The following is a 27,901-nucleotide window of genomic DNA, read 5'->3' as shown; positions in this document are numbered from 1 at the left end:
TGTGGATCCGAGCCGCTTTAAAGCACCGATCTGCTGTTTCCATCCTACATGAGCATCCTCGGAACCTGAAGCGGGTCATGGCATAAACATGGCCCACAACAGAAGCTTTTTCCTCGAAGGTAAGCCGTGGCCTGCCCCCGGTACCGGTACCGGTCCGCTGCGGGGCTCTGCCCGCACACAGCTCCTGGTCCCGGGCTGCCTCCATGCTGCTGCCCCCAGCCATCCTCCGGCCGCCGGGCAGCGGGGGGCTGCCAGGCCGCCGGCGGAGCCGCACGTTCGGGCCTGGTGGGGTAGCAGCTGAAGGCCGGTTCGGTTGTTTCTGAGCGGTACCGGCGGTGTTCTGTAGCCGCGGAGCTAGCCCCGTTAGCGCTGGCGTTAGCCGGAGGTAGCCGCGGCAGCAGCGGGCCTTCCTGCGGCTAGAAGCGGCTGGAAGCTCCGCCTGGTGGGTCTCTGCGGAGGGAGGAAGCAGGTAGGCAACAATCAGCAGGTAAATGGGCTCTGATTGGCCAGAACTCGGAACCAGGCTGCTCACCTGCGCTAGCTAGCATGCTAAGAGGCTAGCTGCTGAGCTGAGGACAGATGTCAACAAAGCAGGACTGGTTGTTTCCTCCGACCTTCGCCTGAAAGAGGCTCTACCTGCAACATTAATATGAATATTAATAACCTCTGTGACGTCACCCAGCTCAGGTCCACCATCAGAGGTCCATTTAACTCTGGTTCTGGTTGGATGAGCCACAGAACCAGAGTTCTGAACGGGTTTCCTGACGCCACTGGGTCGGGACGTTTCTAACAGAGCCAGTAAAACATGATGGAGGAGAACCGGACCGGGTTCAGTACTCCAGGTCCAAAAGAACCGCTGGTGCTGCTCAGACCACTTTGTTGCTCTAACGGGCCTTTAAAGTTGCACCAGAGAGAACACTGAGAACATCAGTTCATGCAGAGTTCTGGACTGGACCGGTACCGGTTTGGGTCTCTTTAATCCTAATGGTGTTTGGGTCGGTGGTGGAATGGTCCTCAGGGAGACTGGAGGCTCCTGGACCAAACCAGAACCGGGTCACTGAGCAGCTCTGACGCTAATCTGGACCCACCCTGGTTAGGTTGCTCCTCTGAAACAGAAACGGACCGGTCCACAGCTAGTTGGTACCAGTCAGAGACCAGGAGAACCTCTGATCAGCTGGAGCAGCTCGGCCCGATGACCGGCGCCGTGAAGACCGCTGAGGAGAAATGAGGCAGATGCTCAAAGTGTTGGGTTGGTTCTGATGCTGCGCTGCAGGCTGGTTCTGATGGTTCCGATGCTGCAGGCTGGTTCTGATGGTGCGGGCTGGTTCTGATGGTTCTGATGCTGCAGGCTGGTTCTGATGCCGCAGGCTGGTTCCGATGCTGCAGGCTGGTTCTGATGGTTCTGATGGTTCAGATGCTGCAGGCTGGTTCCGATGCTGCAGGCTGGTTCTGATGGTTCTGTGGCTGTTGGACCTGCTGTCTGAACCAAGATGGAGGAGGTAAGCGGACCTCCTTCAGGTCCTTCAGAACTCTGAGGTCTCCACAGCGAGACGGCCGACTGGGTCAGACGGTTTGGTACCGCCCGTGTGGTCCTGCAGGATCCAAAAGGTTCCTTTCTAAGCAGGTTCTGTCAGTGTTTTCAGATCACTTAACGGGCCAGTGTGCTAGAACCGAACGGACCGTGTTCTGCCGGGCCGGGCCGGGCCGGGGTTACCTGGTGCTGAGCGTGGAAAGGTCACTGAGGTTCTGCCTGCTGGACCGCTGCAGAACCCGGTTCTGCTGGGAGCAACAGGAAGTGGTTGCACTGCTGCGGTTCCAGGACGCGTGTCGGTTTATTGGACTTCCTCATGGTACCGGTTCCCCATCAGGGAAGCAGCGGTACCGACCAGAACTTTGGCTAATTTATTAGCAAAGCTAATAAAACGCTGCAATAAAAAGAAAAGTCACACCAAGTCTGACGGCTATCTGCAGACCCGGGGCTGGTTCTGTGTGCGGCCTCGGGTCAGAACCGGGTCAGAACATGTGGAGCCTGCTTAGCTCGCAGAAGCAAATTGTCCAGAAAACAGAAACGGACTCAGCGAATGAGATGGAGCTGGGACCTCTAGTGACATGAGCGTGTTTCTGCAGCGGTTCTGGTCGGGTTCTGCTCAGCTCCTGTGATGCATGTTGATGATGTTCCTGCACTGACCTGGTTCTGGTTCTGATTTCAGCCCTGGATAGATCTGACTCCAGGAGAGATGGAGGCTTCAAGCACAGCTGGAGCTTCTCCCTTCCTGGTGACGGGGAGACCGAGAGGAGACACGAGTAGGCATCATCCGCCCTCGCCTCTAGCCCCGCCCCCTGCTGCTGCCTCGCTGCTTTAAGCTGCTGCCTCGCTGCTTTAAGCTGCTGCCTTGCTGCTGCCTTGCTGCTGCCTTGCTGCTGCCTCGCTGCTGCCTCGCTGCTGCCTTGCTGCTGCCTCGCTGCTGCCTCGCTGCTTTAAGCTGCTGCCTTGCTGCTGCCTTGCTGCTGCCTTGCTGCTGCCTCGCTGCTGCCTCGCTGCTGCCTCGCTGCTGCCTTGCTGCTGCCTCGCTGCTTTAAGCTGCTGCCTTGCTGCTGCCTTGCTGCTGCCTTGCTGCTGCCTTGCTGCTGCCTCGCTGCTGCCTTGCTGCTGCCTCGCTGCTTTAAGCTGCTGCCTTGCTGCTGCCTTGCTGCTGCCTTGCTGCTGCCTTGCTGCTGCCTCGCTGCTGCCTCGCTGCTGCCTTGCTGCTGCCTTGCTGCTGCCTCGCTGCTTTAAGCTGCTGCCTTGCTGCTGCCTCGCTGCTGCTTTAAGCTGCTGCCTTGCTGCTGCCTCGCTGCTTTAAGCTGCTGCCTTGCTGCTTTAAGCTGCTGCCTTGCTGCTGCCTAGCTGCTGCCTCGCTGCTTTAAGCTGCTGCCTTGCTGCTGCCTCGCTGCTTTAAGCTGCTGCCTTGCTGCTGCCTCGCTGCTGCCTCGCTGCTGCCTTAAGCCGCCTTAAGCTGCTGCCTTGCTGCCGCCTTAAGCTGCTGCCTCGCTGCTTTAAGCTGCTGCCTTGCTGCTGCCTTGCTGCTGCCTTGCTGCTGCTGCCTCGCTGCTTTAAGCTGCTGCCTCGCTGCTTTAAGCTGCTGGTTCCACGCCAGCAGCCTCCATTCGCTCACTGGTCGCTCTGCCAGCAGCAGACAGAAATGTTCTGCCTGTTTTATGCAAACTGATCTGGGTCACACCTTCCAGAACCTCACTACACCTCACTGACCCGCACCAGACAGCAGACAGATAAAGCTCTAAAGTATTCATACCCTGGAGGATGTGGGTAGAAACGCGTTTCTGGCAGGAAGTGAGACGCCGTCTCCAGAGATCCTAAAACCTACAGATTTATTTCTAGTCTTCTCAGTAATGATTATAAAAACCTTCTAGCAGCTTCTCCATGTCTGTGAGCAGCTGGAAGGCCTCCTGACCATCACCCTAATCTCTGGCTGCCTTTGGGCCGGTCCAGCTAACGATGAAGGCTGACCTTAACGTCTGTCAGTAACTTTGGGTCCAACCCTGGTAGGTTCTAATATTTCTGCAGAACTTTGTTAACGGAGCTCCACAGCAGCACCACATCTCACCCACCTGTGGCGGTTCTGGTCCAGGTGGTCCAGGTGGTCCAGGTGGACCAGGTGGACCAGGTGTCTCAGAGACCAAAAGCAGGAAGCTAGAATCAGAACATTTCCTCCTGTTCGTACATTAAATGACCCAGAGAGGCTGCAGAAGCAACAGCTTCGTTTTAAAATCATCGTTAGTGAAGCTAAAGGTAAAAACTTACGTTGGACCAACGGACCAATCAGCTGGTTTCTGTGCCAGCGCTCAACATCAGAACAGATTTAAGCTTTTAGAACCGGGACCATGACCCGCTGTGCTGGTCCTGCTGACTCTGTCACCGACCTAGACCAGCCCACCGGGCAGAGATGGCAGGCAAGGCAAGGCAAGGCAAGGCAAATTTATTTCTATAGCACAATTCAGTACACGACAATACAAAGTGCTTTACATGATTAAGATATAGCAAAATAATAAAATGTAAATTAAAAACGGTAAAACAGTTTAACTAGAACAGTCAAAGTTAATCCTAAACAAATGTGTTTTAACCTTGATTTAAAGGAACTTTCAGAACTTTTCCAGTTTTCTGGGAGTTTGTTCCAGATCAGTGGAGCATAGGAACTAAATGCTGCTTCTCCATGTCTGGTTCTGGTTCTGGTTCTGGTTCTGCAGAGCAGGCTGGAGCCAGAAGACCTGAGTGGTCTGGAGGGTTGATGCCCTGATAACAAGTCTGTGATGGATTTAGGAGCTAATTCAGGGATTTATAGACTAACAGAAGGATTTTAAAGTCTATTCTCTGAGATCCAGGGAAGAAGCATCAGATCTGCAGCATCATGGCTGTTTTCAGCAGTAATTCAGTAATTCATCAGTAATTCATCAGTAAATCATCAGTAAATCATCAGTAATTCAGCAGCAATTCAGCAGTAAATCAGCAGTAATTCAGTAATTCAGCAGTAATTCAGTAATTCAGCAGTAAATCAGCAGTAATTCAGCAGTAATTCAGTAAATCAGCAGTAATTCAGCAGTAATTCAGTAATTCAGCAGTAATTCAGTAATTCAGCAGTAATTCAGCAGTAATTCAGTAAATCAGCAGTAATTCAGTAAATCAGCAGTAATTCAGCAGTAATTCAGTAATTCAGCAGTAATTCAGTAATTCAGCAGTAATTCAGCAGTAATTCAGTAAATCAGCAGTAATTCAGCAGTAATTCAGTAATTCAGCAGTAATTCAGCAGTAATTCAGTAAATCAGCAGTAATTCAGCAGTAATTCAGTAATTCAGCAGTAATTCAGTAAATCAGCAGTAATTCAGCAGTAATTCAGTAATTCAGCAGTAATTCAGCAGTAATTCAGCATTAATTCAGCAGTAATTCAGTAAATCAGCAGTAATTCAGTAATTCAGCAGTAATTCAGCAGTAATTCAGCAGTAATTCAGCAGTAATTCAGTAAATCAGCAGCAATTCAGCAGTAAATCAGCAGTAATTCAGTAATTCAGTAATTCAGCAGTAATTCAGCAGTAATTCAGCAGTAATTCAGTAATTCAGTAATTCAGCAGTAATTCAGCAGTAATTCAGCAGTAATTCAGTAATTCAGCAGTAAATCAGCAGTAATTCAGCAGTAAATCAGCAGTAATTCAGTAAATCAGCAGTAAATCAGCAGTAATTCAGCAGTAATTCAGCAGTAATTCAGTAATTCAGCAGTAATTCAGCAGTAATTCAGCAGTAATTCAGTAAATCAGCAGTAATTCAGCAGTAAATCAGCAGTAAATCAGCAGTAATTCAGTAAATCAGCAGTAAATCAGCAGTAATTCAGCAGTAATTCAGCAGTAATTCAGTAATTCAGCAGTAATTCAGCAGTAATTCAGCAGTAATTCAGTAAATCAGCAGTAATTCAGCAGTAAATCAGCAGTAAATCAGCAGTAATTCATCAGTAAATCAGTAATTCATCAGTAATTGATCAATAACGTGCTGCTGATCGTTTCCTGGTCAGCGTCTTCTAGCCGCCTGAGCGTTCCACCTGCTGGGGTCCAGTTGTGTGTGTGTGAAGGTCCAGTTCGTCGTTATTCTGCAGAACCTGCAGAACCTGCAGCAGGGTTCTGCGGGATCCAGCATCGCTGCATGACGCAGACGGACCAGCGGACGCCTGGAGATCCTGGAGTCCAGAGTAGTGAGCCGGTCCAGTTGGACCTGAGCAGCAACAGGACCGTACAGAACCAGCGCCTGCTCCATTTAGACCATCACTTCCAGTGGTTCTGCTGGATCATCTGCTGGTTCCTTGGTTCCTGATCCGTTCAGGAAATATTTGTCAGGATACATCAGAACTAAAAAAAAACCCTCTAAACTATTAAATCTATAATTATTGAATGTGTCTGTTTATTAAATACATAAATAATGCTGCAGGCCTGCTCTGCCCTCCACAAAGATAATAATTAATAAATGGAAATAAGAAAACATCTGGCTCATTTCAAACCAGGAACTATTAATTAGTTCCTGGTTTCAGCGCATGCTGCCATCTGCTCCCAAAAAGTGGGCGGGGCTAGCGCTGCAGGGGCTGCAGTGATTGGCTGGTAACACTGTTGACCTCTGACCCATCGCCTCCATATATGGGCATCTTCGCTCAGCTTCATGTTGGCGTGTTTTCAGTAAATGTTCCGATTCTGAGGCACTTGCTACGTCTGCTAACGCGCCGCCGCCGCAGAGCCAAGGAGGCTCAGAGCGGCAGCAGCCGGAGTGTGAATACTTTCTGCTCTGGTTCTCAGTAAAGTGCTGCAACTTTATTTTAATGAGTAATCAGGGATGCGTTAATATTTGCCACTACGTCTCGTCGTCTCGCCGTCAGACATCATGGTCTGATGGCGACTCGTTATGACGGCGCCACGTTGAAAAGGCGCCCAGCTGACGCGGGGTTGTTGTGATCTTCTCCTCAGAGCGAGCGTGGTGAGCGTGGAGGAGATGGAGCGGGAGCAGCTGACCTCCCCGGAGGAGAAGAAGGTAAATCCTCCTGGTTCTGCTGATGCACCGGTCCAGACTGCTGGCGCTGAGCTTTGGACTCGTCTAAGCTGAAATGTTCTGGTCCAGTCTCCTTTAGGCCCGTTCGGTTCTGATGCCCTGAGAACCTTTGGAAGCCGATCAAACGTGAGGCCTCTGAACCGGCTGGGTCCGAGAAGATTCAGGTAGGAACCGGTTCTGTTCGTCTTATTGTTACTTTGCCGTTATTAGTCCAGACCCCCGAACCCAGAACCAGAACACACCAGAACCAGAACACACTAGGACCAGAACACACCAGAACCAGGCCGGTCCAGAACCAGGGCGTCCTGTGAATCAGTACCTGGCCTTGGCTGCAGGCGGGTCGGTGGCACATCCAGCGCCTCCTGGACCCAGAAGAGGCCGCCGGTTCTGTGACGGTACCAGGATGGATGAGGAGAACCAGAACTCGGTCCATTTAGTCAGAGCTCTCAGAATGAGGCCTTATTGTTCTGAGCTAACCCAACCAGGTTAAACGGGCCTTCAGGTCCAGTTCAGTCTGGGCGCTGCACGCTGGGCTCTGATTGGACGGCGTCATTAACTCTCTTCAGGGCGCCGTCTGGCTGAATGTTCTCGTCTGTCCTCCATGTTGGACTCGGCTTGACTCGGTCTTTCCTCTCCTGCAGCGACGTCCCGCTGGCGGTACCGACGCCGTCCTCCACCAGCGCCACAACCAACTTCAACCTGATCCTCACCTCCACGCTTCCCCCGGGGATCGTGCTGCAGGGTCGGCACTTTCAGCACGCTCAGGTCCCTTCCATGATCAGGAAACCCGTTCAGAGGTCAGCGGCTTCCTCCCTCCTCATCCTCACTGAAACAGGCTCTCAGCCAACTCAGAACCGACCAATCAGAGCCAGCCATTCCTCCTGGCTCTGATTGGTCGGTTCTGAGCGGTGGATTTCTGCAGATGGCAGCAGGGCCACCAGGGGGCGCCAGAGGAGCTCAGATTTTACCAACTACTGTAAAAACCACATTTATGCTGACGTTACCTAGAGCAGCTTTAATCACCGCGCCTCTGATCTTTGCTACAAACATCGCTAACATTTTGTTGAAACTCAACTAAAGAGTGTTTTAGCACAGCAGAGCTAAACAGAAAGGAGCCGGTGGCGGCGGCGCTGTTGGCTCCGTGTTTCTGGGCCGTTAAGGCAGACATGATCCTGATCTCTGCTCCCACAGAAACGACCCATCAGCCACACAGGAAGCTGTGGAGATGGACAGCATCGTCCTCACCTGTCCAGAGTCCCAAGGTACAGTCCACGTGTCACGTTCTAATTGTTTATTGGACTGTGTGCTGTTGGGTCAGAACCCGGGGAACCAAAGGCGTTCAAACAGCAACGATGTGAATAAATCCATTAATCTGTTTTAAATGTTGCAGACGAGACGCTGATCAGGAAACGGCGTGTCCAGCAGAAGAGGAGGCCTCTGGAGAACGTCTGCTGTTCCCCTCAGCTCAAAGTCACCGAGGTGAGAGGAGCCCTGAGGTTGGAACTTCATTTCCCACAATTCATAGCGGGCAGCCTCAGCACAATCCAGCAGAGTTCAGATCTGTGATCCCTGCGGCTGGAAGGATGTAGAAAGGCTGAGGGGTGTGAATACTTTAGGGAAGCTGTGGTGTAGCGTGTAATCGTGTAGCGTGTAATCGTGTAGCGTGTAATAATTTCCTCTCCTGCCCTCCCCAGCCCGCCCCCCCCACCGTCTACCACACCGTGTGCCTGAAGTGCAACAAGCCCAGCGAGGACAGCAGCCGCTGCCTGAGCTGTGGGAGCAGCGAGTCTCTGGTGGGCCCCCGGTCCGCCCCGGCCTCCCCGACCCCCAGGCCCTCCATCAGACCCCAGCCCCCCCCCGGACCCAACGGCCTGCAGCAGAACTTCTACAAGCCCGCCATGAGGGAGCCCCTGCCGGTACGGGTCACCTGCGGCAGGGCGGGGCTGCTCAGCAACGGCCGAGTCCCCCCATTGGCCGGGACGTCCGGCTGCTGCAGGGCCGGCACCCCCACCAAGGGGAAGGCCCCGGGGGGGGGGCAGCCGCCTGAGCTCAACGACCCCAGTGAGTAGGAGCAACGAGGGGGGGGGGGGGCTGTGGTCGTCTGCAGCGGTTAACCTCTCTTCCTCTTCCTCTTCAGTCGTCCTGTCCAGCGACGAAGAGGAAGAGGAGGCAGAAACCAGCAGCACCGGCAGCGGCAACCGATTGGACAACGTTTCCCCCCGACCCGCTGACTCCGCCCACTCCTCCCCGGCGCCCTCTGCTGGCAGAGTGGAGGCGGCGGTGAAGAGCGCCGAGGAGCTGCCCGCCGACTTCTTTGAAGACGTGAACACCAGGATCCGGATCCCGCGGAGAGCGCGCATGAAGGACCAGGTAGAGAAGGCGGGGGGTCTGTGAGCCGGCGGGCGGGGAATTAACAGCTTCTCCGTTCTCATCCCCAGTTTGGGAACCAGCCGCCCGCCCAGCAGCTTCCCGCTAAGAGGAAGAAGCTGAAAGCGTCGCCCACCAAGTGCGACAGCATCATCCTGGAGTGCCGCAGCGTTCGCATCGGGACCCTGAGGCGCATGGTGGTCAAGCCCGTCATCGTGAGTCCGTCCTTCCTTCCTGGAGATGCAGAGCAGGTTTATCACAAAAGTCCCACAGGAACTTTAGATATTACACCTGCAGTCATTTATTTCTGGAAGTGTAGCTAAGAAACGACCATTTCTGGATAACTGAGCTAAATGTTCCAGACGTCTTACCTGCCCTGCTGCTCCTCAGGGAAATAAATCCACCATGATGTTTTTCTACTGAGGTCCTCTCCTCCTCATAGACCTGTCAACAGTTTGCTTCTTCTGACTCTCAGCCATTTGCTAAATAAACACTGAGAGCGGCGGCGCTGAAACAGAAGCTCACTGATAAACACTAGAAGAGCGCAGCCAGCTCAGGAAAGATGATCCTCCATGACTCAAAGCTGGAAAAGGTCGTCCACTGCACCTTTAATACGATAAACTCACCCACATACAGTCATTTAGCTGCACTAGCAAACATTCTTAAGTCAATCATTTAGCATTCCTGGCTGATTGAAAACATGGAAAGCTATGGTTTCAGTTTCTCAGAGCCAGGTTCATGGCCTGGTGAGGTTAAAGCTGCTCTAAGCTCGATTGCTTTGGGCTGAATGAGCCACGATCTGCCATCACTCACCACTGTCTTTGCCTTTCTCTTCTTCCTCCGTTTTTACTTCCTCTTTTTGCTTCCAGAAGGATGTCTTCTTTTAGTTTTAACAGAGTTGAGGCTGCTGTCATGTTTGCACTCATGTTTAGTTAAGAAAACCCACTTTCTTTATTTAAAACACACTTTATTCACAGTTGTACCCAGTTCTGGGGCTGAATTATTTGATTATTTGATCCTAAACTGTCTGAAAGGGACTAAGAACCATAAACTGGCCTCAAACTGACGTAGAAAACCTGAAAACTGTTCCTTTTTATCCGCCTAACAATCTTTGATCGGCTTTATGACCTAAAATCCATCCTTTCATTTAGAGTAATAAACTTGATGCTGCAACTCAATTTAAAAATAATAATAACCCAAACTTTAGTGTGTCAGAAAATAGAAAAGCGTGGCAAGAACCACAGGCGGAACGCCTCCATGCGGAGCCCAGACCCGGTTCTGACACAGACAAGAGACATTTCTGTTATAAACACCATTTTACTGGATGGAATGTCCTAATTTTCTGAGACGTTGAATTTTCATTCTGTCTAAGCCAGATTTATCAAACTACAGGAAATAAAAGCTGGAAATCTTTCTCTCTGCCTGATTATGTCTGTCTACATAATAAATGATTTTCACTTTGTGAAAGTTTCTCCTTCACTATATCCTTGTTTTCCAGGCACATAATGATAATAATCTAACAGATTTGCATGTAAATAAATGAAACTGGAAATGAAACGATGTTATTTGTTGTTTTTCAGTTTTCTGTGGACAGCATCGAGGTGGAGGCTGAAGGTAAGGAGCGTCCTTCTCTGCGTGGTCTGGGCTTCCTGCGGCCCGGTTCCGGACCCAGCTGGACGCCTGAATGTGTCGGGGGGGGGGGTTGTGGAGGTGCTGCTCCTCACGGTTTGTCTCCTCAGGCGCAGAGGCCGGCACCTCGGAGGCGCTCCGCCTGCAGACGTCTGAGCTGATCAGCTGCGAGTGGTGCAGCGTCCGCAAACTTCCCGTCCTGTTCTTCCAGACCAGCGAGGACGAGTGTCTCCGCCTGCGCTCCCAGCTCCACATGTCCCAGGAGCGGGGGGGCCAGTGGTACGACTGCGCCGCAGACCGTGAGTAAAGAAGCCACGCACGTCCGCTTCCTGTCCTGATCCGGAGTCCACAGCAGGTCCAGTCGCTCCCGGTCAGAACTAAATCCTCCAGGAGAATCTCTTCTGCTGTCCTTTCCCTCAGTTAGCTGCTGCCTCAGGCCCACGTCTAGAGTTTCACCGTCCTGGTCCGCTAATATCAGAACCAGCTTCTTACCGACGTCATGCAAGCTGCTCCTGTCAGCAGAGTTTATGAGAAGGGCTGCTGGTGATCTGCAGAACCCTTCAGTTCAGTATGAGGGATTGCTGCAAAGCCATCAACACAATGAAAATACCTCCTCAGAGTTCATTTGAAATTGAAATACCTATTATTATTATTAGGCCCGAGCAGCGAAGCGCTGCGAAGGCCTATTGTTTCTGTGTTGTTTCTTCTTATTATTAGGCCCGAGCAGCGAAGCGCTGCGAAGGCCTATTGTTTCTGTGTTGTTTCTTATTATTTTTATTCTGCCCCCCTAAAGAGGGGCCTTTTTGGGGGCTTTATCATACTCAAAAACTCACCAAACTTTGCAGGTGCATGGTGACTTTTTAAAAATTTTGTATTTTAAGGTCGTCCCAAAAATCAAAAGAAAAATGCCTCAACGGCGCCACCTAGCAATTTTCAAAGGACCCTTTGCTATTCACTTACTTAATCGTTGAGACATGAGATTTGGAACAGTGGTAGAGCTCACCAAGACGCTCAGAATTTACAATTAATGTCATAGTGCAAATATCACAGGAAGTCGGCCATTTTAGATTGAAAGTCTGATTTTGACCCCATTTTTGACGTGTACAGCAGTGGTATTTGATCGAACTCCTCCTAGAGATTTTGAGCGAGCGGCTTGAAACTCGGTCAGTCTGATCATAAGGCATGGCCAATTAAAAGTTATCAAAACGGTGAGTTTTTGAGCTTGTTGAAGGGGCATTCGCAGGGGTCAAAGTTCACCTACTCGCCACAAAAAATAAAACTGTTATATCTCCTACACAGAAACACACAGAGGCACCAAACTTTCTGTGATTGATCATCATCGTGTCTTCTTTAATATCCAATGGTCAAATGATGACATCACTTAGGCCACGCCCCCTGACAACAGGAAGTGTCATGTTTTATTGTTAACAGTCGCTATGTTACCCCTCTGAGCTAATCAACATGAAACTGTGTCCACAGACAGAAGACATGTTGCTGTGTTGTGGATTCCAGGCCCAACTGGATTTCATGTAGCAGTGCGGCGTGGTGGCGTGGCGAAGTCACCTGAAACGCTGCTGCCATATGTCCAGACTTCCATAAGATATTGACAAATTTAATAAAAAGTAACTTAAAATTACCTTAAAAGGACAACATTTTTAAAAGTCAAAAGGCTTATTTAATGCTTTGAGAACATCTCTTCTATTCGGCTACAAAATCAACTGGATTCGATGGAGCAGGGCGGCGTAGTGGCGTGGCAAAGTCACCTGAAACGCCGCTGCCATATGTCCAGACTTCCATAGGATATTGATAAATTTAATAAAAAGTAACTTAAAATTACCTTAAAAGGACAACATTTTTAAAAGTCAAAAGGCTTATTTAATGCTTTGAGAACATCTCTTCTATTCGGCTACAAAACCAACCAAAACAGGATGATCTTTTAAGCTATAAGACTATTTTTAAGATGTCAATACATAGATTTTAAGCTGGTGGGTCGCCACTGCCTCCGGTGGCCAAATGCATCGCTGCATCAACTGATCTGCACCAGTTTAATCTCGTCATGGCAAAATTATTTTTTCTCTTCATGTGTGGCCCTAATACTCCATCGTAATAACACCGCTGTCGTTACCGCGGGTCCTGAGGAAAAAAAAAACGCTGCACCTGGGGGGAATTTTTGATTATGCTCACGCATAGATGTGTAAAACTTCACATTGCAATTCAGACAGGCGCAGACTGAACCGTGCAGTTCATTTTAAAGAGGCAGTTTTGGCGCATATTCCGATAGAAACGGGCTGCGGGGAGCCTAAGTGTGTTGTCGTGGGCGTGTTTACCCGCTGCAGGTAACCGCTGTGAAACAATCAGAAAGATTTCCCTGATTAATAACATCTTTATGGCGCTCATCTTTATTGTTACTATGTGCTGCTTTACCAGTTGTCTCTCTCTCGCTCGCTCGCTCGTCATCGGACAAAAATCAAACTGCTTCGTGTTTGTATTTGAAATTGTGCGTCAGACTCAGATTTAGAAGTGTTGTTACGACGTTTGAGCTGTAACTGCAACCGTTTTATATATATATATATATATATATATATATATATATATATATATATATATATATATATATATATATATATCTGGTAACTTTACTGAATTTGCAGCTTAAGAAGATTGGGTTTGACAAACAACACCAACTGTCCCCTCAATCCAGTGCACACAATACCACAACAGACCTCATCACGCTCTACAGTACATCAAGAAAACTAAATCAACTAAAACAAGTTCACGAGTGCACATGAAATGAAGTTAATCCATATTTGTGTGTCAGGGTGTCTAAGCATTCTCCAGAATTTGACATCTCAGCAGAGCCTGTAATAATTATAGAAAGTAACATTATAGTTGTTCTGCCTTTTGTTAAGACAGCAAGGAATTCATGTCGTGAATACATTACATAAATAAGATAATAATTCTTAGTCAGAGGAAATCCAAGGCAAAAACAGTTAGAAAAGTTTTGGGTTCATATTTAATCAGAGTGAGACATCACAACTTTGTTAGATCTCTATGTGAATTACGTGAGATAGTGAGTGCTCTCACCTTAAAAAAAGATCTTTGACGTATTTTGCTCCGGTTAAAAGCTGCTTTTCAGCGATGAAGCTAGGGAAACTGCTAATGTTGAAGTTGAATTTGTTCTACACGCTTCTGCCTTGGAAAAATATTCGTCTTTTTACAAAAAGAATGTTTAAAGCCAGATTTGGGAACAAAGGTTATTCAGTGAATGCAAGAAAAGGAAGCTTTTGTGGGGAACTTTTGTCCTAGCTGTCTAGCTGCATATGGCCCCAGGACAGCACAATAGTTTTCTTGAAGTTTAATTTTGGAGAAGTAGAAACAAGTATTAATTTCAAAAGGTAGGTAAAAAAGGAAAAAAGTTTTTACAAAATCTTAAAATGTTGGATAGTCGTTATTTCCATCTTGCTGTGAAAATTGGTGAAATATTATCATTTTTAATGCTTAGATATAAAATCGCAAGGCCATTACTAAAATTGCCTTTTGTTGAAAATGTTTTTTGGCATGCCATACTTTATATTTATAGGTAGCCTAGATGTGCATAATAAAAGAGTGGAACTAAAACCTGGTCTAAAATTATTATGGAGCTTTAACTTGCTAAGAGTAATACTGTTAGATGATTATATCTTTAAAATGAGATAACTGTCTCAAAAAATGTGATAGTTTATTTGGTCTGAAGAGATGATGCAATTCAATGTTATTTATATAGTGACAATTCATGAAATATGTCATCTCAAGGCACTTTACAACGTCAAAATCAATCAGATTATACAGATTGGGTCAGATTATACACATTGGTCAAAAAATTCCTATATAAGGGAACCAGTTCATTGCATCAAAGTCTTGACAAGTAGCATTCTCTCTTGAAGAAGCGTAGAGCCACAGGGAGAGTCGTCTGCATTGTCCATGGCTTTGCAGCAATCCTACCTACTGAGCAAGCATGAAGCAACAGCGGGGAAAAAAACTCCCCATTAACGGGAAGGAAAAACCTCCAGCAGAACCGGGCTCAGTATGAACGGTCATCTGCCTCGACAGACTGGGGGTTACAGAAGACAGAGCAGAGACACAACAAGACAGACAAAAAAGCACAGAAGTTCTACATTAGATGGTAGTAGCGGGTGATCTGTCTTCCCTGGATGAAGCCACAGCTAACAGAACGCCAGACCAGGTGTGCCTACTATGAAGAAAAAAGAAAAATCAAAAAGTTAAAAGCTGAAATTACAACAGTCATTCAAAATTGAAGAACAATAGACCCTGATGTCCTGCAGTAGCCTAAACCTATAGCAGCATAACTATAGAGGTAGCTCAGGGTAACATGAGCCACTCTAACTATAAGCTTTTTAAAAAAGGAAAGTCCCAAGGGCCAGCTTCTAGTGGAGAAGTTCAAGTATCTTGGGGTCTTGTTCACGAATGAGGGGAAGATGGAGCGGGAGATCGACAGGCGGATTGGTGCGGCGTCTGCTGTGAAGCGGGGGCTATACCGGTCCGTTGTGGTGAATCTGCACCAGATTTTTTGTGAGTCGTGGGGGAGCGCTGCCGAACACGTTCGTGTAAATCGCCCAGTGGACGGGCGGGCAAAATGCGTGACAGCATCTGCGGTGGCGGGCGGCCGGCGGTGCGCAAATCCCAGCGGTGGCCAAGGCCGGAGCGGCGCTTTGCTGCGAGGGCCGCTCATCACCGCTTGCGGTTTTAATTATTATTATTTTTATTCTGCCCCCCTAAAGAGGGGCCTTTTTGGGGGCTTTATCATATTCAAAAACTCACCAAACTTTGCAGATGCATGGTGACTGTTTAAAAATTTTGTATTTTAAGGTCGTCACAAAAATCTAAAGAAAAATGCCTCAACGGCGCCACCTAGAAATTTTCAAAGGACCCTTTGCTATTCACTTACTTCATCGTAGATTAATGAAATTTTGTACAGTTGTAGATCTAAGCAAGACGCTCAGAATTTACAATAAAAGTCATAGTGCAAATATCACAGGAAGTCGGCCATTTTAGATTGAAGGTCGTAATTTTACCTCATTTTTTACGTTTACAGCATTGGTATTTGATCGAACTCGTCCTAGGGATTTCGAGCGAGCGGCTTGAAACTCGGTCAGTCTGATCATAAGGCATGGCCAATTAAAAGTTATCAAAACGGTGAGTTTTTGAGCATGTTGAAGGGGCGTTAGCAGGGGTCAAAGTTCACCTACTCGCCACAAAACAGAAAACTGTTATATCTCCTACACAGAAACACACAGAGGCACCAAACTTTCTGTGATTGATCATCATCGGGTCTTCTACAATATCCAATAGTCAAATGATGACATCACTTAGGCCACGCCCCCTGACAACAGGAAAAACTGTTATATCTCCTACACAGAAACACACAGAGGCACCAAACTTTCTGTGATTGATCATCATCGGGTCTTCTACAATATCCAATGGACAAATGATGACATCACTTAGGCCACGCCCCCTGACAACAGGAAAAACTGCTATATCTCCTACACAGAAACACACAGAGGCACCAAACTTTCTGTGATTGATCATCATCGGGTCTTCTACAATATCCAATGGTCAAATGATGACATCACTTAGGCCACGCCCCCTGACAACAGGAAAAACTGCTATATCTCCTACACAGAAACACACAGAGGCGCCAAAACTTTCTGTGATTGATCATCATCGGGTCTTCTACAATATCCAATGGTCAAATGATGACATCACTTAGGCCACGCCCCCTGACAACAGGAAGTGTCATGTTTTATTGTCCATGGCTTTTACAGGCAATTCATGTCGTGAATACATTACATAAATAAGATAATAATTCTTAGTCAGAGGAAATCCAAGGCAAAAACAGTTAGAAAAGTTTTGGGTTCATATTTAATCAGAGTGAGACATCACAACTTTGTTAGATCTCTATGTGAATTACATGAGATAGTGAGTGCTCTCACCTTAAAAAAAGATCTTTGACGTATTTTGCTCCGGTTAAAAGCTGCTTTTCAGCGATGAAGCTAGGGAAACTGCTAATGTTGAAGTTGAATTTGTTCTACACGCTTCTGCCTTGGAAAAATATTCGTCTTTTTACAAAAAGAATGTTTAAAGCCAGATTTGGGAACAAAGGTTATTCAGAGAATGCAAGAAAAGGAAGCTTTTGTGGGGAACTTTTGTCCTAGCTGTCTAGCTGCATATGGCCCCAGGACAGCACAATAGTTTTCTTGAAGTTTCATTTTGGAGAAGTAGAAACAAGTATTAATTTCAAAAGGTAGGTAAAAAAGGAAAAAAGTTTTTACAAAATCTTAAAATGTTGGATAGTTGTTATTTCCATCTTGCTGTGAAAATTGGTAAAATATTATCATTTTTAATGCTTAGATATAAAATCGCAAGGCCATTACTAAAATTGCCTTTTGTTGAAAATGTTTTTTGGCATACCATACTTTATATTTATAGGTAGCCTAGATGTGCATAATAAAAGAGTGGAACTAAAACCTGGTCTAAAATTATTATGGAGCTTTAACTTGCTAAGAGTAATACTGTTAGATGATTATATCTTTAAAATGAGATAACTGTCTCAAAAAATGTGATAGTTTATTTGGTCTGAAGAGATGATGCAATTCAATGTTATTTATATAGCGACAATTCATGAAATATGTCATCTCAAGGCACTTTACAACGTCAAAATCAATCAGATTATACAGATTGGGTCAGATTATACACAAAAATTCCTATATAAGGGAACCAGTTCATTGCATCAAAGTCTTGACAAGTAGCATTCTCTCTTGAAGAAGCGTAGAGCCACAGGGAGAGTCGTCTGCATTGTCCATGGCTTTGCAGCAATCCTACCTACTGAGCAAGCATGAAGCGACAGCAGGAAAAAAAACTCCCCATTAACGGGAAGGAAAAACCTCCAGCAGAACCGGGCTCAGTATGAACGGTCATCTGCCTCGACAGACTGGGGGTTACAGAAGACAGAGCAGAGACACAACAAGAGAGACAAAAAAAGCACAGAAGTTCTACATTAGATGGTAGTAGCGGGTGATCTGTCTTCCCTGGATGAAGCCACAGCTAACAGAACGCCAGACCAGGTGTGCCTACTATGAAGAAAAAAGAAAAATCAAAAAGTTAAAAGCTGAAATTACAACAGTCATTCAAAATTGAAGAACAATAGACCCTGATGTCCTGCAGTAGCCTAAACCTATAGCAGCATAACTATAGAGGTAGCTCAGGGTAACATGAGCCACTCTAACTATAAGCTTTTTAAAAAAGGAAAGTCCAGCTTCTAGTGGAGAAGTTCAAGTATCTTGGGGTCTTGTTCACGAATGAGGGGAAGATGGAGCGGGAGATCGACAGGCGGATTGGTGCGGCGTCTGCTGTGAAGCGGGCGCTATACCGGTCCGTTGTGGTGAATCTGCACCAGATTTTTTGTGAGTCGTGGGGGAGCGCTGCCGAACACGTTCGTGTAAATCGCCCAGTGGACGGGCAGGCAAAATGCGTGACAGCATCTGCGGTGGCGGGCGGCCGGCGGTGCGCAAATCCCAGCGGTGGCCAAGGCCGGAGCGGCGCTTTGCTGCGAGGGCCGCTCATCACCGCTTGCGGTTTTAATTATTATTATTGTTATTGTTATTATTATTATTATTATTATCATATTATTATTATTATTATTATTATTATTATTATTATTATTATTATTATTATTATTACTTCCACACGTTGTGCTGGCAGTGCAGCCTGGTGGTGTTTACCCAGGATCTCCGCCCTCCACCAGGTACTGATGAAGCTAAAGAATCTGCAGGTTCTGGTCACCGGATGGCGTCTCTACTTTGTACCTTAACTGAAATTACAGGATGAATTTTGACATAATCACCAAATAAACTATTTAACCAGTATTTGTGTCAAACTAACTGACAACTGACACAGCATAAAGTTTCATAAAATGTTCCACAACCTTTTCAATCAAACATGCAATAATAACAATAGAATTAGTTTTAATTACAAGAGTTGGGTTACATTACTTTATATGGTTTGTTGTGTGATTTATTAGCCCCTTTAATACAAGTTAGATCCAAAATATTGAACTTTAAACTGGGAATAGCAGTAAAAATATAGACGAGAAATAAAACTGGGAGCAGGATTTAAGCGTTTGATCTCTGTCGTCATCAGAGGTAGACGAGAAGTACATCGTCCTGATCTTCGAGAACGGTCTGGTGATGAAGGAGCAGATGATCCTGGAGGACATCCTGACGGTCATCGGCAGGAACAACAACCTCAGCAGCTTCCCCACCAAGCTGACCTTTGAGGAGGCCAACATCCGCCTGGTCAACTACAACAAGGCGTCCAGCCAGAAGGTGGAGAAGGTGGGTTCATAGCAAGGAAGCCGGAAGGAAAAACAGAAAAAGTCATTTACCTAACATAAAATTTACTTTAGGGCAATTTAAAATTCACATTTCTTTTAAGACACAATGAGAAATATCATGCAACTTGCTCTTTTTAAGTCATATTTTTTATTACCTTATTTAATGGAATGTTTTACGTGTATTGCTACTGTTATTCAAATCTTTTTTTTAGTTTTTTATGTTGTTTTCTCAAACTGGTCCCTATTGAAATTTAGATTTAAGTAAAAAAATAAAATCAGCTTTAAATGTAGAAAGTCTTATCTTCTCCAAAGAGTCCTAATCAAGCTGCTGGTGCCCCTTTGGACTGGATGTTGGGCAGAAACACTGATGGACTCTGGATGCTCATCGTCTATTTTTTATTTCATTTCTAGTAGAGGGAAAAATTAGAAGGTTCTTTATTACATCAGAATTTAACACACGGATTAGAAGCTCACATTCATGCTACTAGAATTTAGCTAACATTTAACTATTTAAAATGTAGCATATATTAGCTTAGCACACATTAGCTTGGCCTATTTTGGCTAACATTAGCAAAACCTAGCTTATTTTACCATAGCTCATCTCAGTTTAGTAGTTTTGACTTTGTATTTTTGTTCATTTTAGCATAATTTATTGAAAATTTATTTGTCCAAGTATCAGTTATCTTTGCTAGTTTAGCTTAGCACATTGTAGCTCCTCCTTTTTTAGATTAGCTTATTTGGTATATTTAAGCTTTTCTAAAGCTGTGTTTATGCGCAACACAATTTAATTTGACACTCTTGACATTATTATGCTTTAGCTTGTCTCAATTTTAGTTGGTTTATTTGGTATTAATTTAGGTTAGCTGAATTTAGCAACTGTAGCTTTGTGTATTTGGGAGGATTTTAGATTTTCTATCCTCAGTTTGCTTTACATCAGCTCATCCATTTGTAGTTTAGTTTAGCACATTTTTTATTTTATTTCATGTTAACACAACTTAACTGCAGCTTTTGTTATTTTATTTTAGGTTAACTTAGATGCTCTCTATTTTGGCTAATCTTAGCACTCTTTAAGTTAGCTTAGGTTAGCTTATTTGATCTGTTGTTGAATTTTTAGCTTTCAGTTCTATGTTTTTGTTAAACATTTACCAACTCCAGTCCTTTTCCATCTGTGTGAGACAATGCTGGAAGCAAATCAAAAGCTTTATATCTAACTTACATTAATAATAATAATAATAATAATAATAATAATAATAATAATAATAATAATAATAATAATAATACACACACTGGACACTATAAACTAATATCACTTATATTTTGAATATATTTGTGTAAATGCATTCTCGCCGATAATTGAACTTATATAGAAAATTAATTTTAGTTTCAGCTGAAAGGACATGACGCTATCAGCTGACTGTACAAACATTACTAGGAAGCTGTGGCATCTCTGCATGCGGGGCCACCAGGTGTCGCTGTGGAGCTCTGTGTTCAATCAGCGGGACAGAATTGTTCTTTATGGAGCAATATTGTAAAAAGACAGATTCCCTTACCAATAAAATTCTGTTATAAACATTTGTGTCTATATATCTAAGTCTGCCAGAAAACTAACAAGCTCAGAGGTTAAATCCTCCTGAGGCGCTTTGATATTGGGGGCGGTCCACCAATGTTTGTTTAAATAACAAACATCTAAAATCTCAGTGAGCATGCCCAGTACACTCACAGTAGATAGCAGTGGGGCACAAATCCTACGGTCCCAAGCCCGCATCATCCAATCAGAACGCTGGAAATGCAGACGTTACGTTTACGTTGTCCTGGATAATGTGGGACCATCTGGGCAAGGCAGAATTATATTAGTATAGCACATTTCAGTACGATGACAATGCAAAGTCCTTTATGTGATTAAAACATAGAAAAATAAAAACAATTACATTTTATTTATATAGCGCCAATTCATGAAACATGTCATCTCGAGGAACTTTACAAAGTCAAATCAATCATATTATACAGATTGATAAAAAATGTCCTATATAAGGGAACCAGTTGATTGCTTCAAAGTCTCTCCAAGCAGCATTCACTCCTCCTGAAAGAGCGTAGAGCCACAGTGGACAGTCGTCTGCATTGTTGATGGCTTTGCAGCAATCCCTCATACTGAGCATGCATGAAGCGACAGTGGAGAGGAAAACTCCCCTTTAACAGGGAGGAGAACCTCCAGCAGAACCAGAACCAGGCTCAGTGTGAACGCTCATCTGCCTCCACCCACTGGGGCTTAGAGAAGACAGAGCAGAGACACAGAAAGCTCAGAAGCTCACATTGATCCAGGAGTACTTTCTATGTTAGAGAAGACAGAGCAGAGACACAGAAAGCACAGAAGCTCACATTGACCCAGGAGTACTTTCTATGTTAGAGAAGACAGAGCAGAGACAAAAAAGCACAGAAGCACACATTGATCCAGTAATCTGTTCTACATTAGATGGTAGTAGCGGGTGAGCCGTCTTCTCTGGATGATGTCACAGTTAACAGAACGCCAGACCAGGTGTACCTTCTATGAAGAAAAAAGAGAGAGAGCAAAAAGTTAAAAGCTGAAATGACAACAGTCATTTCAATGTAATACAATGCAAAACTGGAGAACAGTATAAATCAGCAGAGTGAGAGAAATAGACCCTGATGTCCTCCAGCAGCCTAAGCCTATAGCAGCAAACAAAATAAAAGCATGTAAAAAAAACTATTAGAATAGAACATAGGAAAATGGAAACTAAGAGCAAAAATGTATCTAGTGTTTGTTGTCCTTGTTCGCTCATTGATTGATGTGAATCTTTTCTGTTCAATAAATTAACAAGCCTTGATTAATAATTTTATGTATAAAATTTAAATTACATTTACCTTATATATAATAGATTTTCTAGTTTGTTGGTTTATGCTAATTTATCTGTTTAATTTAAAATTGATCAAAGTCAGGTTGTATGCATCACAAAAAATTAGTTGCTGCTAATTTAAGGTAAGCTTATGCTAAATAAAGGTATTGAGTTTTTGTGCCCCACTTAACTTATCATACCAGAGACGCCACTGCTAGGATGTCAACTAAACTGATTATAAAAACATTACAGATAGCATTAACTACCAATATATAGTTTTGTCTCATCAGTCTGTGTTATCTGTTAGTCATCCATCCATCCATTTTCCAAACCGCTTAATCCCTCATGGGGTCGCGGGGGGTGCTGGTGCCTATCTCCAGCGTTCATTGGGCGAGAGGCGGGGTTCACCCTGGACAGATCGCCAGTCCTGTCCAGGGCAACACAGAGAGACAAACAGGACAAACAACCATTCACACCTAAGGACAATTTGGAGAAGCCAATTAACCTAACAGTCATGTTTTTGGTCTGTGGGAGGAAGCCGGAGTACCCGGAGAGAACCCACGCATGCACAGGGAGAACATGCAAACTCCATGCAGAAAGACCCAGGGGTGTACTCGAACCCAGAACCTTCATCTGTTAGTTATAAAGATTATTAAAAATATAAACTATATATTAATTTCAGGTGCTGTATAGCTAGTAGTCCTGTTTATTCCTCTTCTAACTGAATGTAATTCTCATGCTCTTGAACTTTAAGAAAATCAACCAATGGTCCATTTATAAGAAAGTGTTTTTTTTTTTTTTTTTTACACTATTAGCGGGACGAGAGTCCCATATAAAGAGAAACTCTCAGTCCTTCCTCAGTTTATATTTAATATGTGATTCATTTTTATTAGATTTGGTCCAATCCTAATTTAGCCCAATGGGATGAGGAAAGTTATTTTTTTATTATTTAAAGGTAGAGTGGACAATTTTTTTCTAATAAGTAGGTAAGAAATGCCTAAGTCCCTTTTTCAATAAAACGTAAGACCATCTTACCTGCTTTTCTGCTTCTCAGGGGGATCACTTGTAAAAATTTTCAAAATCCACTCAGTTCTTATTTCTTTCTACTGAGGCCTTCCTCTTCTTCTCATAAATATGAACGTAGTTTGCTTCTTTTGACTCTCAGCCATTTTCAAAGTCTACAGTGAGAGCAGCGGCGCTAACACAGAAGCTAACTGCTAAGCTATGCAGCAAATCTTAATGCTACACTGCCAGACAGCACACAATAAACCCCTCTAAGCTAACCGCTAAGTTAACCGCTAAGCTAACTGCTAAACTACGTAGCAAATCTTAATGCTACACTGTCAGACAGCACACAATAAACCCCGCTAAGCTAACCGCTAAGCTAACTGCTAAGCTATGCAGCAAATCTTAATGCTACACTGCCAGACAGCACACAATAAACCCCGCTAAGCTAACCGCTAAGCTAACTGCTAAACTACGTAGCAAATCTTAATGCTACACTGTCATACAGCACACAATAAACCCCGCTAAGCTAATCGCTAAGCTAACTGCTAAGCTATGCAGAAAATCTTAATGCTACACTGCCAGACAGCACACAATAAACCCCGCTAAGCTAACCGCTAAGCTAACTGCTAAACTACGTAGCAAATCTTAATGCTACACTGTCATACAGCACACAATAAACCCCGCTAAGCTAACCGCTAAGCTAACTGCTAAGCTATGCAGCAAATCTTAATGCTACACTGCCAGACAGCACACACTAAACCCCGCTAAGCTAACCGCAAAGCTAACTGCTAAGCTATGCAGCAAATCTTAATGCTACACTGCCAGACAGCACACAATAAACCCCGCTAAGCTAACCGCTAAGCTAACTGCTAAGCTATAGGGTAGTTCACGTGTGACGTCCCGCGTGACGTCAGCGCTACATCCGGGTCCCGCTGGTAGGCAGAAAACAGTACTGTTCTCGTCTACTACATGACAAAACGGGTGATTTAGAGCGTACTTTTACTTCGTTTATTTATGGAATCTAAGCAATGCCTACGACTTGTTGTGCTCCCGGTTGCACAGAGAGGCATTCCAAATCGTTGGATGTACGTTTCTGTCGTTTACCGAAGGAGGAAGGACGAAGAAAGAAATGGATATTTTCAATGAAAAGAGCGCAGGCAGACACTCCCAATGGACTGGGGGGGGGGCATCGTACTACGAGAGAATTTGCAGTCTACACTTCATCTCCGGTAAATACAACTTAATTCTGCTCTAGTCATTGTTCTACTTAAATTGCGGCGGAGGGTACACAGATCGCTACACGGGCCGGAGAAGCGGTAGCAGCAGCAGCCAAGCAGCAGCGGCGGAGCAGGCAGCGGCTGCTCTGCCAGTTCACGGGCTGCGGCAGCAGCCCGCGGCTGCTGCGTAAACACTACACGGGCCGGCGCCGCCGGCTACACGGGCCGGCGCCGCCGGCTACACGGGCCGGCGCCCCGGCCCGGCTACACGGGCCGGCGCCGCCGGCTACACGGACCGGCGCCGCCGGCTACACGGACCGGCGCCCCGGCCCGGCTACACGGGCCGGGCCGGGGCGGCTAGCAGCAGCTAGCAGCTAGCAGCAGGGGCTACAGCCGCTGCTGCTGCTATTACGCCCCGGTTCACGGGCGCTAGTATTTCTGTGTTTACGCTGCAATGTCGCCGACACCGCCACCCATTTTAACAAGACAAAAACACCTAAATAATCCGTAGTGAAATTTTTTTTTTTTTAACCTACCGGGCCTCTGCTGAGACGCGGCCTGTGTCCGACGCCGCTTTGTGCTGTTGCACAAACATGTGTGAACAACATCCATCCATCCATCCATTTTCTGACCGATTAATCCCTCATGGCGTCGCGGGCGTTGCTGGAGCCTTTTTCCTGATATAAAATAATTGTAGCCGTCCAGTGGTTTCATGGCTTTCGTGCTCTCTGTCTGTACTGGCCTGCCATGTTTATAAGGCAGCTGTATATGTCATGGTACGGAGCGCTTGGCCAGCATTTCACAGACTCGCTCCGTCCCTTCAGGCTTTTGCTGTGTGGATCTGGCAATCTGATACCATCAACCATCAACTTACTCTTAAAACGATCTTGTAGTACGTTATCTAAAGAAGAAAAATACGCGGAGAACTCGTCAGTTTCTCTGTTTGCGTCCGCCATTGTGTTCGCCTTTTGCCTACCAGTCCGGCGCGCATGCGCGAAAAACCCGCCTCAAAACAATAACAATGAACTACCCTATGCAGCAAATCTTAATGCTACACTGTCAGACAGCACACAATAAACCCCGCTAAGCTAACCGCTAAGCTAACCGCTAAGCTAACTGGATACATAAAGACCAGAAGTGCCAGCCGGGGGAGACTAGGAAGGAAGGAGCGCACACAGGTGTTAGGTGAGCACATCCGTGGTTGGCATGTGGGACAACCAGTAGATAAGATGGTTCTCCAGAACTTGAAGCTGAACAAACATCGTCTGCTCTACCTTTAATGTTGACCGCTGGCTGGAAGCTGTTTAGGTCGGGGCTAACTTAACGTGGTGCTGGTTCTGAACTGGACCGTTAAACATTTTTCATTTTAATGCAGAGACGCTGCCAGTTTTGTTGGTGTAAATGTTATCCAACCCCGGACAGGTGAAGCCAGAGCAAACCTCTCCCAGCTCGCCGGCGCTGTCCCTGGGCCCGGCCGCCGACGTGTCCACACGCACACGCATGGCCACGCGGCAGCACGCCGGCACGTACTTCGATGAAGAGGAGGACATGACGGACCTGCAGCCCACCTTCTCTGGACCAGTCATGAAGTGAGTGGCTGCTGTTATCCTTTCAGCTGTTGTGGGCGGCCATGTCTGCACCGCTGCTGTGCTAACGGCGGGATGTTTGCCCCCCCCAGGCTCATGGTGTACCCGCCGCCTCCAGCCAAAGGTGGCATCTTAGTGACTAATGAAGACCTGCACTGCCTTAATGACGGCGAGTTCCTTAACGACGTTATCATAGACTTTTATTTAAAGTGAGTAGTAATCATTTCTGCCTGTCTTTATTCTTGTTACACAAATTTGACCTGAAAACAGTTTTCTTTGAGCTCACGGTCCTTTCTGGTGCGTTTAGATATTTAGTTTTGGAAAAGTTAAAAAAAGAAGATGCACAAAGAATCCACGTGTTTAGCTCATTCTTCTACAAAAGACTGAACCAGAGGGAGCGCCGGACGGGGCCGGACACGGTCAACCTGACGTAAGTGTCGGCCGGGTTCTCTTAGATCTAGTCTTTTATTTTGCTGCTCAGCTAAACTTCTCTGGTTCCTCAGAATCCAGAAGAAAAAGCACAACAGGGTGAAGACGTGGACGCGGCATGTGGACCTGTTCCAGAAGGACTTCATCTTTGTTCCCATCAACGAGTCGTAAGTCTCTGCTTTAAAATCTTCTTACTGGGTTTAGGGTCTGAACCGGGCCTCTAAGCAGAGGCGGCACCTTTTCCGTCAGGTTTAACTCACCTGAGGACGGGAGACTCAGGTGCTGTCATTATGTTCCCACCAGTTCAGGCTTATTTCATGGCTGAAATGGAGACGTATGAAAGAAGAAGGTGAGCGTGAGGCAGCAGGTGTGCTGCTCAGGTAGTTTATCTGAATGTTTCTGTGGTGATGAATCAGTGAGGAGGAACGCTGACGGCCCAGATTTAAACTGTGAGCTCCACTTCTGACCAGCATCTTTACTCTGGAGGAGCCGTTCCTTCTCTGGTCAGGTAGCCTCAGAGATTGTGGACGGAAGCAGCAGGAAGTCTCACTTTTTTCCACATAATCACTTGTAGCTCAGCAGCAACGCCTCAACCGCCCCCCCCCCCCCCCCCCTACTGCGCGCTGAGGGAAGTCTGCGGCTGCTTCCCTTCTTCTGGCAGGAATGGTGGTTCTGTGCTGAAGTCTGAAGGGGTTCTGCTGTTTTGTCAGAGCTCACTGGTATTTGGCGGTGATCTGCTTCCCGGGCCTGACCGGTCCGGTTTTGGAGAAGAACCCAAAGTTTGAGTCCGGGTCACCGGCTGAGCCGCAGTCAGAGGACAGCATCCCGGACCACTGCCGGCCTCTGTCTCCGGACGGAGACGGCTTGGACTGCTCGTCAGAGGAGCCGTCACCAGAGGGCTCTGCGGAGGCCGACTGTGACTTTGGGCCGGAACCGCCGGGGTCCAACCAGACAGAACCCGGGCCGCAGTACCTGAGTGAGTTATCCTGCCGTTCTTCGTTGGATCAGGAGTAGAGAGGTTGTGTTTGAAGTGTGGGGTTCTGTGTTGAAGGCGCGCTGCACCAGATCAGCGTGTGCTACGGCTCAGGGAACGGAGACGACACCTGTACCTTCTCTGACGACCAAAGCTCCTGTCAGGTACGCTCCCTCCTGTGTTCAGGTTCTAGCCAGGCCCGCTATCAGTCCGGTCCGTGATGATTTCTGGCTCTGTGTCCAGGACGACTGCAGCAACGACGGCAACCTGAGCGAAGACGCCGGGGCCGCCGACGTCTCCGCTTTGGCCTCCAAGTCCATCATCTGCAAACAGTGAGTGGCTGCAGCGGCGCGTGGGGCCAGCAGGGGGCGGCGGAGGGTTTGATGACGCTGATTTCTCTCTTTCAGGCCCTGTATTCTCATCATGGACTCTCTGCGGGGGCCAGGCAGGTCCAACGTGGTGAAGACCCTCAGAGAGTGAGTCCAGACCTTCTGGACGTGTCCTCCAGGCGTCCTGAAGGCCTTCCAGGCTTTTTGTTCAGGCAGCGGGGCCGACTGGCTGCTGATGCTGCTGGTGGTGTGTTCAGGTACCTGGAAGTGGAGTGGGAGGTGAGGAAGGCGAGTCAGCGGAGCTTTGGGAAGGAGGTGATGAAGGGCTCCAGCCCACGTGTGCCTCAGCAGGACAACTTCAGCGACTGTGGAGTTTACATCCTGCAGTATGTGGAGAGCTTCTTTGAGGTGAGACTCCTCCTCCCTCTGGTGCAAAGCTGTCCTGCTTCTGGAAATCCAAATTTAAGACCTTAAAAAGCCTTAAATTCTCAGAATGATGACGTCTGAGTGAACAGGTCTTCATTTTGTTCCATTTAAGGCACAAT

General features: G+C 46.4%; 1 protein-coding gene across 2 annotated transcripts in view; it reads left to right on the top strand.

Annotated features, from left to right (window-relative positions):
• senp6a (SUMO specific peptidase 6a) overlaps window positions 1–27,901 on the top strand; it is a 30,126-nt gene continuing 2,225 nt past the window's right edge. Inside the window, exons 1-22 of one of the 2 annotated variants that reach the window (XM_036130412.1) lie at window positions 1–119; window positions 2,211–2,304; window positions 6,496–6,559; window positions 6,647–6,741; window positions 7,219–7,374; window positions 7,769–7,839; window positions 7,968–8,056; window positions 8,272–8,638; window positions 8,715–8,947; window positions 9,016–9,159; window positions 10,525–10,558; window positions 10,684–10,872; window positions 18,770–18,963; window positions 25,462–25,628; window positions 25,718–25,834; window positions 25,933–26,055; window positions 26,129–26,221; window positions 26,765–27,030; window positions 27,106–27,191; window positions 27,271–27,359; window positions 27,435–27,503; window positions 27,614–27,764. In XM_036130412.1, coding sequence (XP_035986305.1) covers window positions 89–119; window positions 2,211–2,304; window positions 6,496–6,559; window positions 6,647–6,741; window positions 7,219–7,374; window positions 7,769–7,839; window positions 7,968–8,056; window positions 8,272–8,638; window positions 8,715–8,947; window positions 9,016–9,159; window positions 10,525–10,558; window positions 10,684–10,872; window positions 18,770–18,963; window positions 25,462–25,628; window positions 25,718–25,834; window positions 25,933–26,055; window positions 26,129–26,221; window positions 26,765–27,030; window positions 27,106–27,191; window positions 27,271–27,359; window positions 27,435–27,503; window positions 27,614–27,764 — 2,922 coding nt within the window. In that variant the 5' untranslated portion in view covers window positions 1–88. The remainder of the gene's footprint in view (window positions 120–2,210; window positions 2,305–6,495; window positions 6,560–6,646; window positions 6,742–7,218; window positions 7,375–7,768; window positions 7,840–7,967; window positions 8,057–8,271; window positions 8,639–8,714; window positions 8,948–9,015; window positions 9,160–10,524; window positions 10,559–10,683; window positions 10,873–18,769; window positions 18,964–25,461; window positions 25,629–25,717; window positions 25,835–25,932; window positions 26,056–26,128; window positions 26,222–26,764; window positions 27,031–27,105; window positions 27,192–27,270; window positions 27,360–27,434; window positions 27,504–27,613; window positions 27,765–27,901) is intronic. The other variant, XM_036130413.1, reaches the window with a different exon arrangement.

This window comes from Fundulus heteroclitus, unplaced genomic scaffold (assembly GCF_011125445.2).
Source record: "Fundulus heteroclitus isolate FHET01 unplaced genomic scaffold, MU-UCD_Fhet_4.1 scaffold_36, whole genome shotgun sequence".
In the NCBI taxonomy this organism is placed as follows: domain Eukaryota; kingdom Metazoa; phylum Chordata; class Actinopteri; order Cyprinodontiformes; family Fundulidae; genus Fundulus; species Fundulus heteroclitus.
Note: the sequence above shows the minus strand (reverse complement) of the source record. Positions and strands in the feature narration are given on the sequence as shown.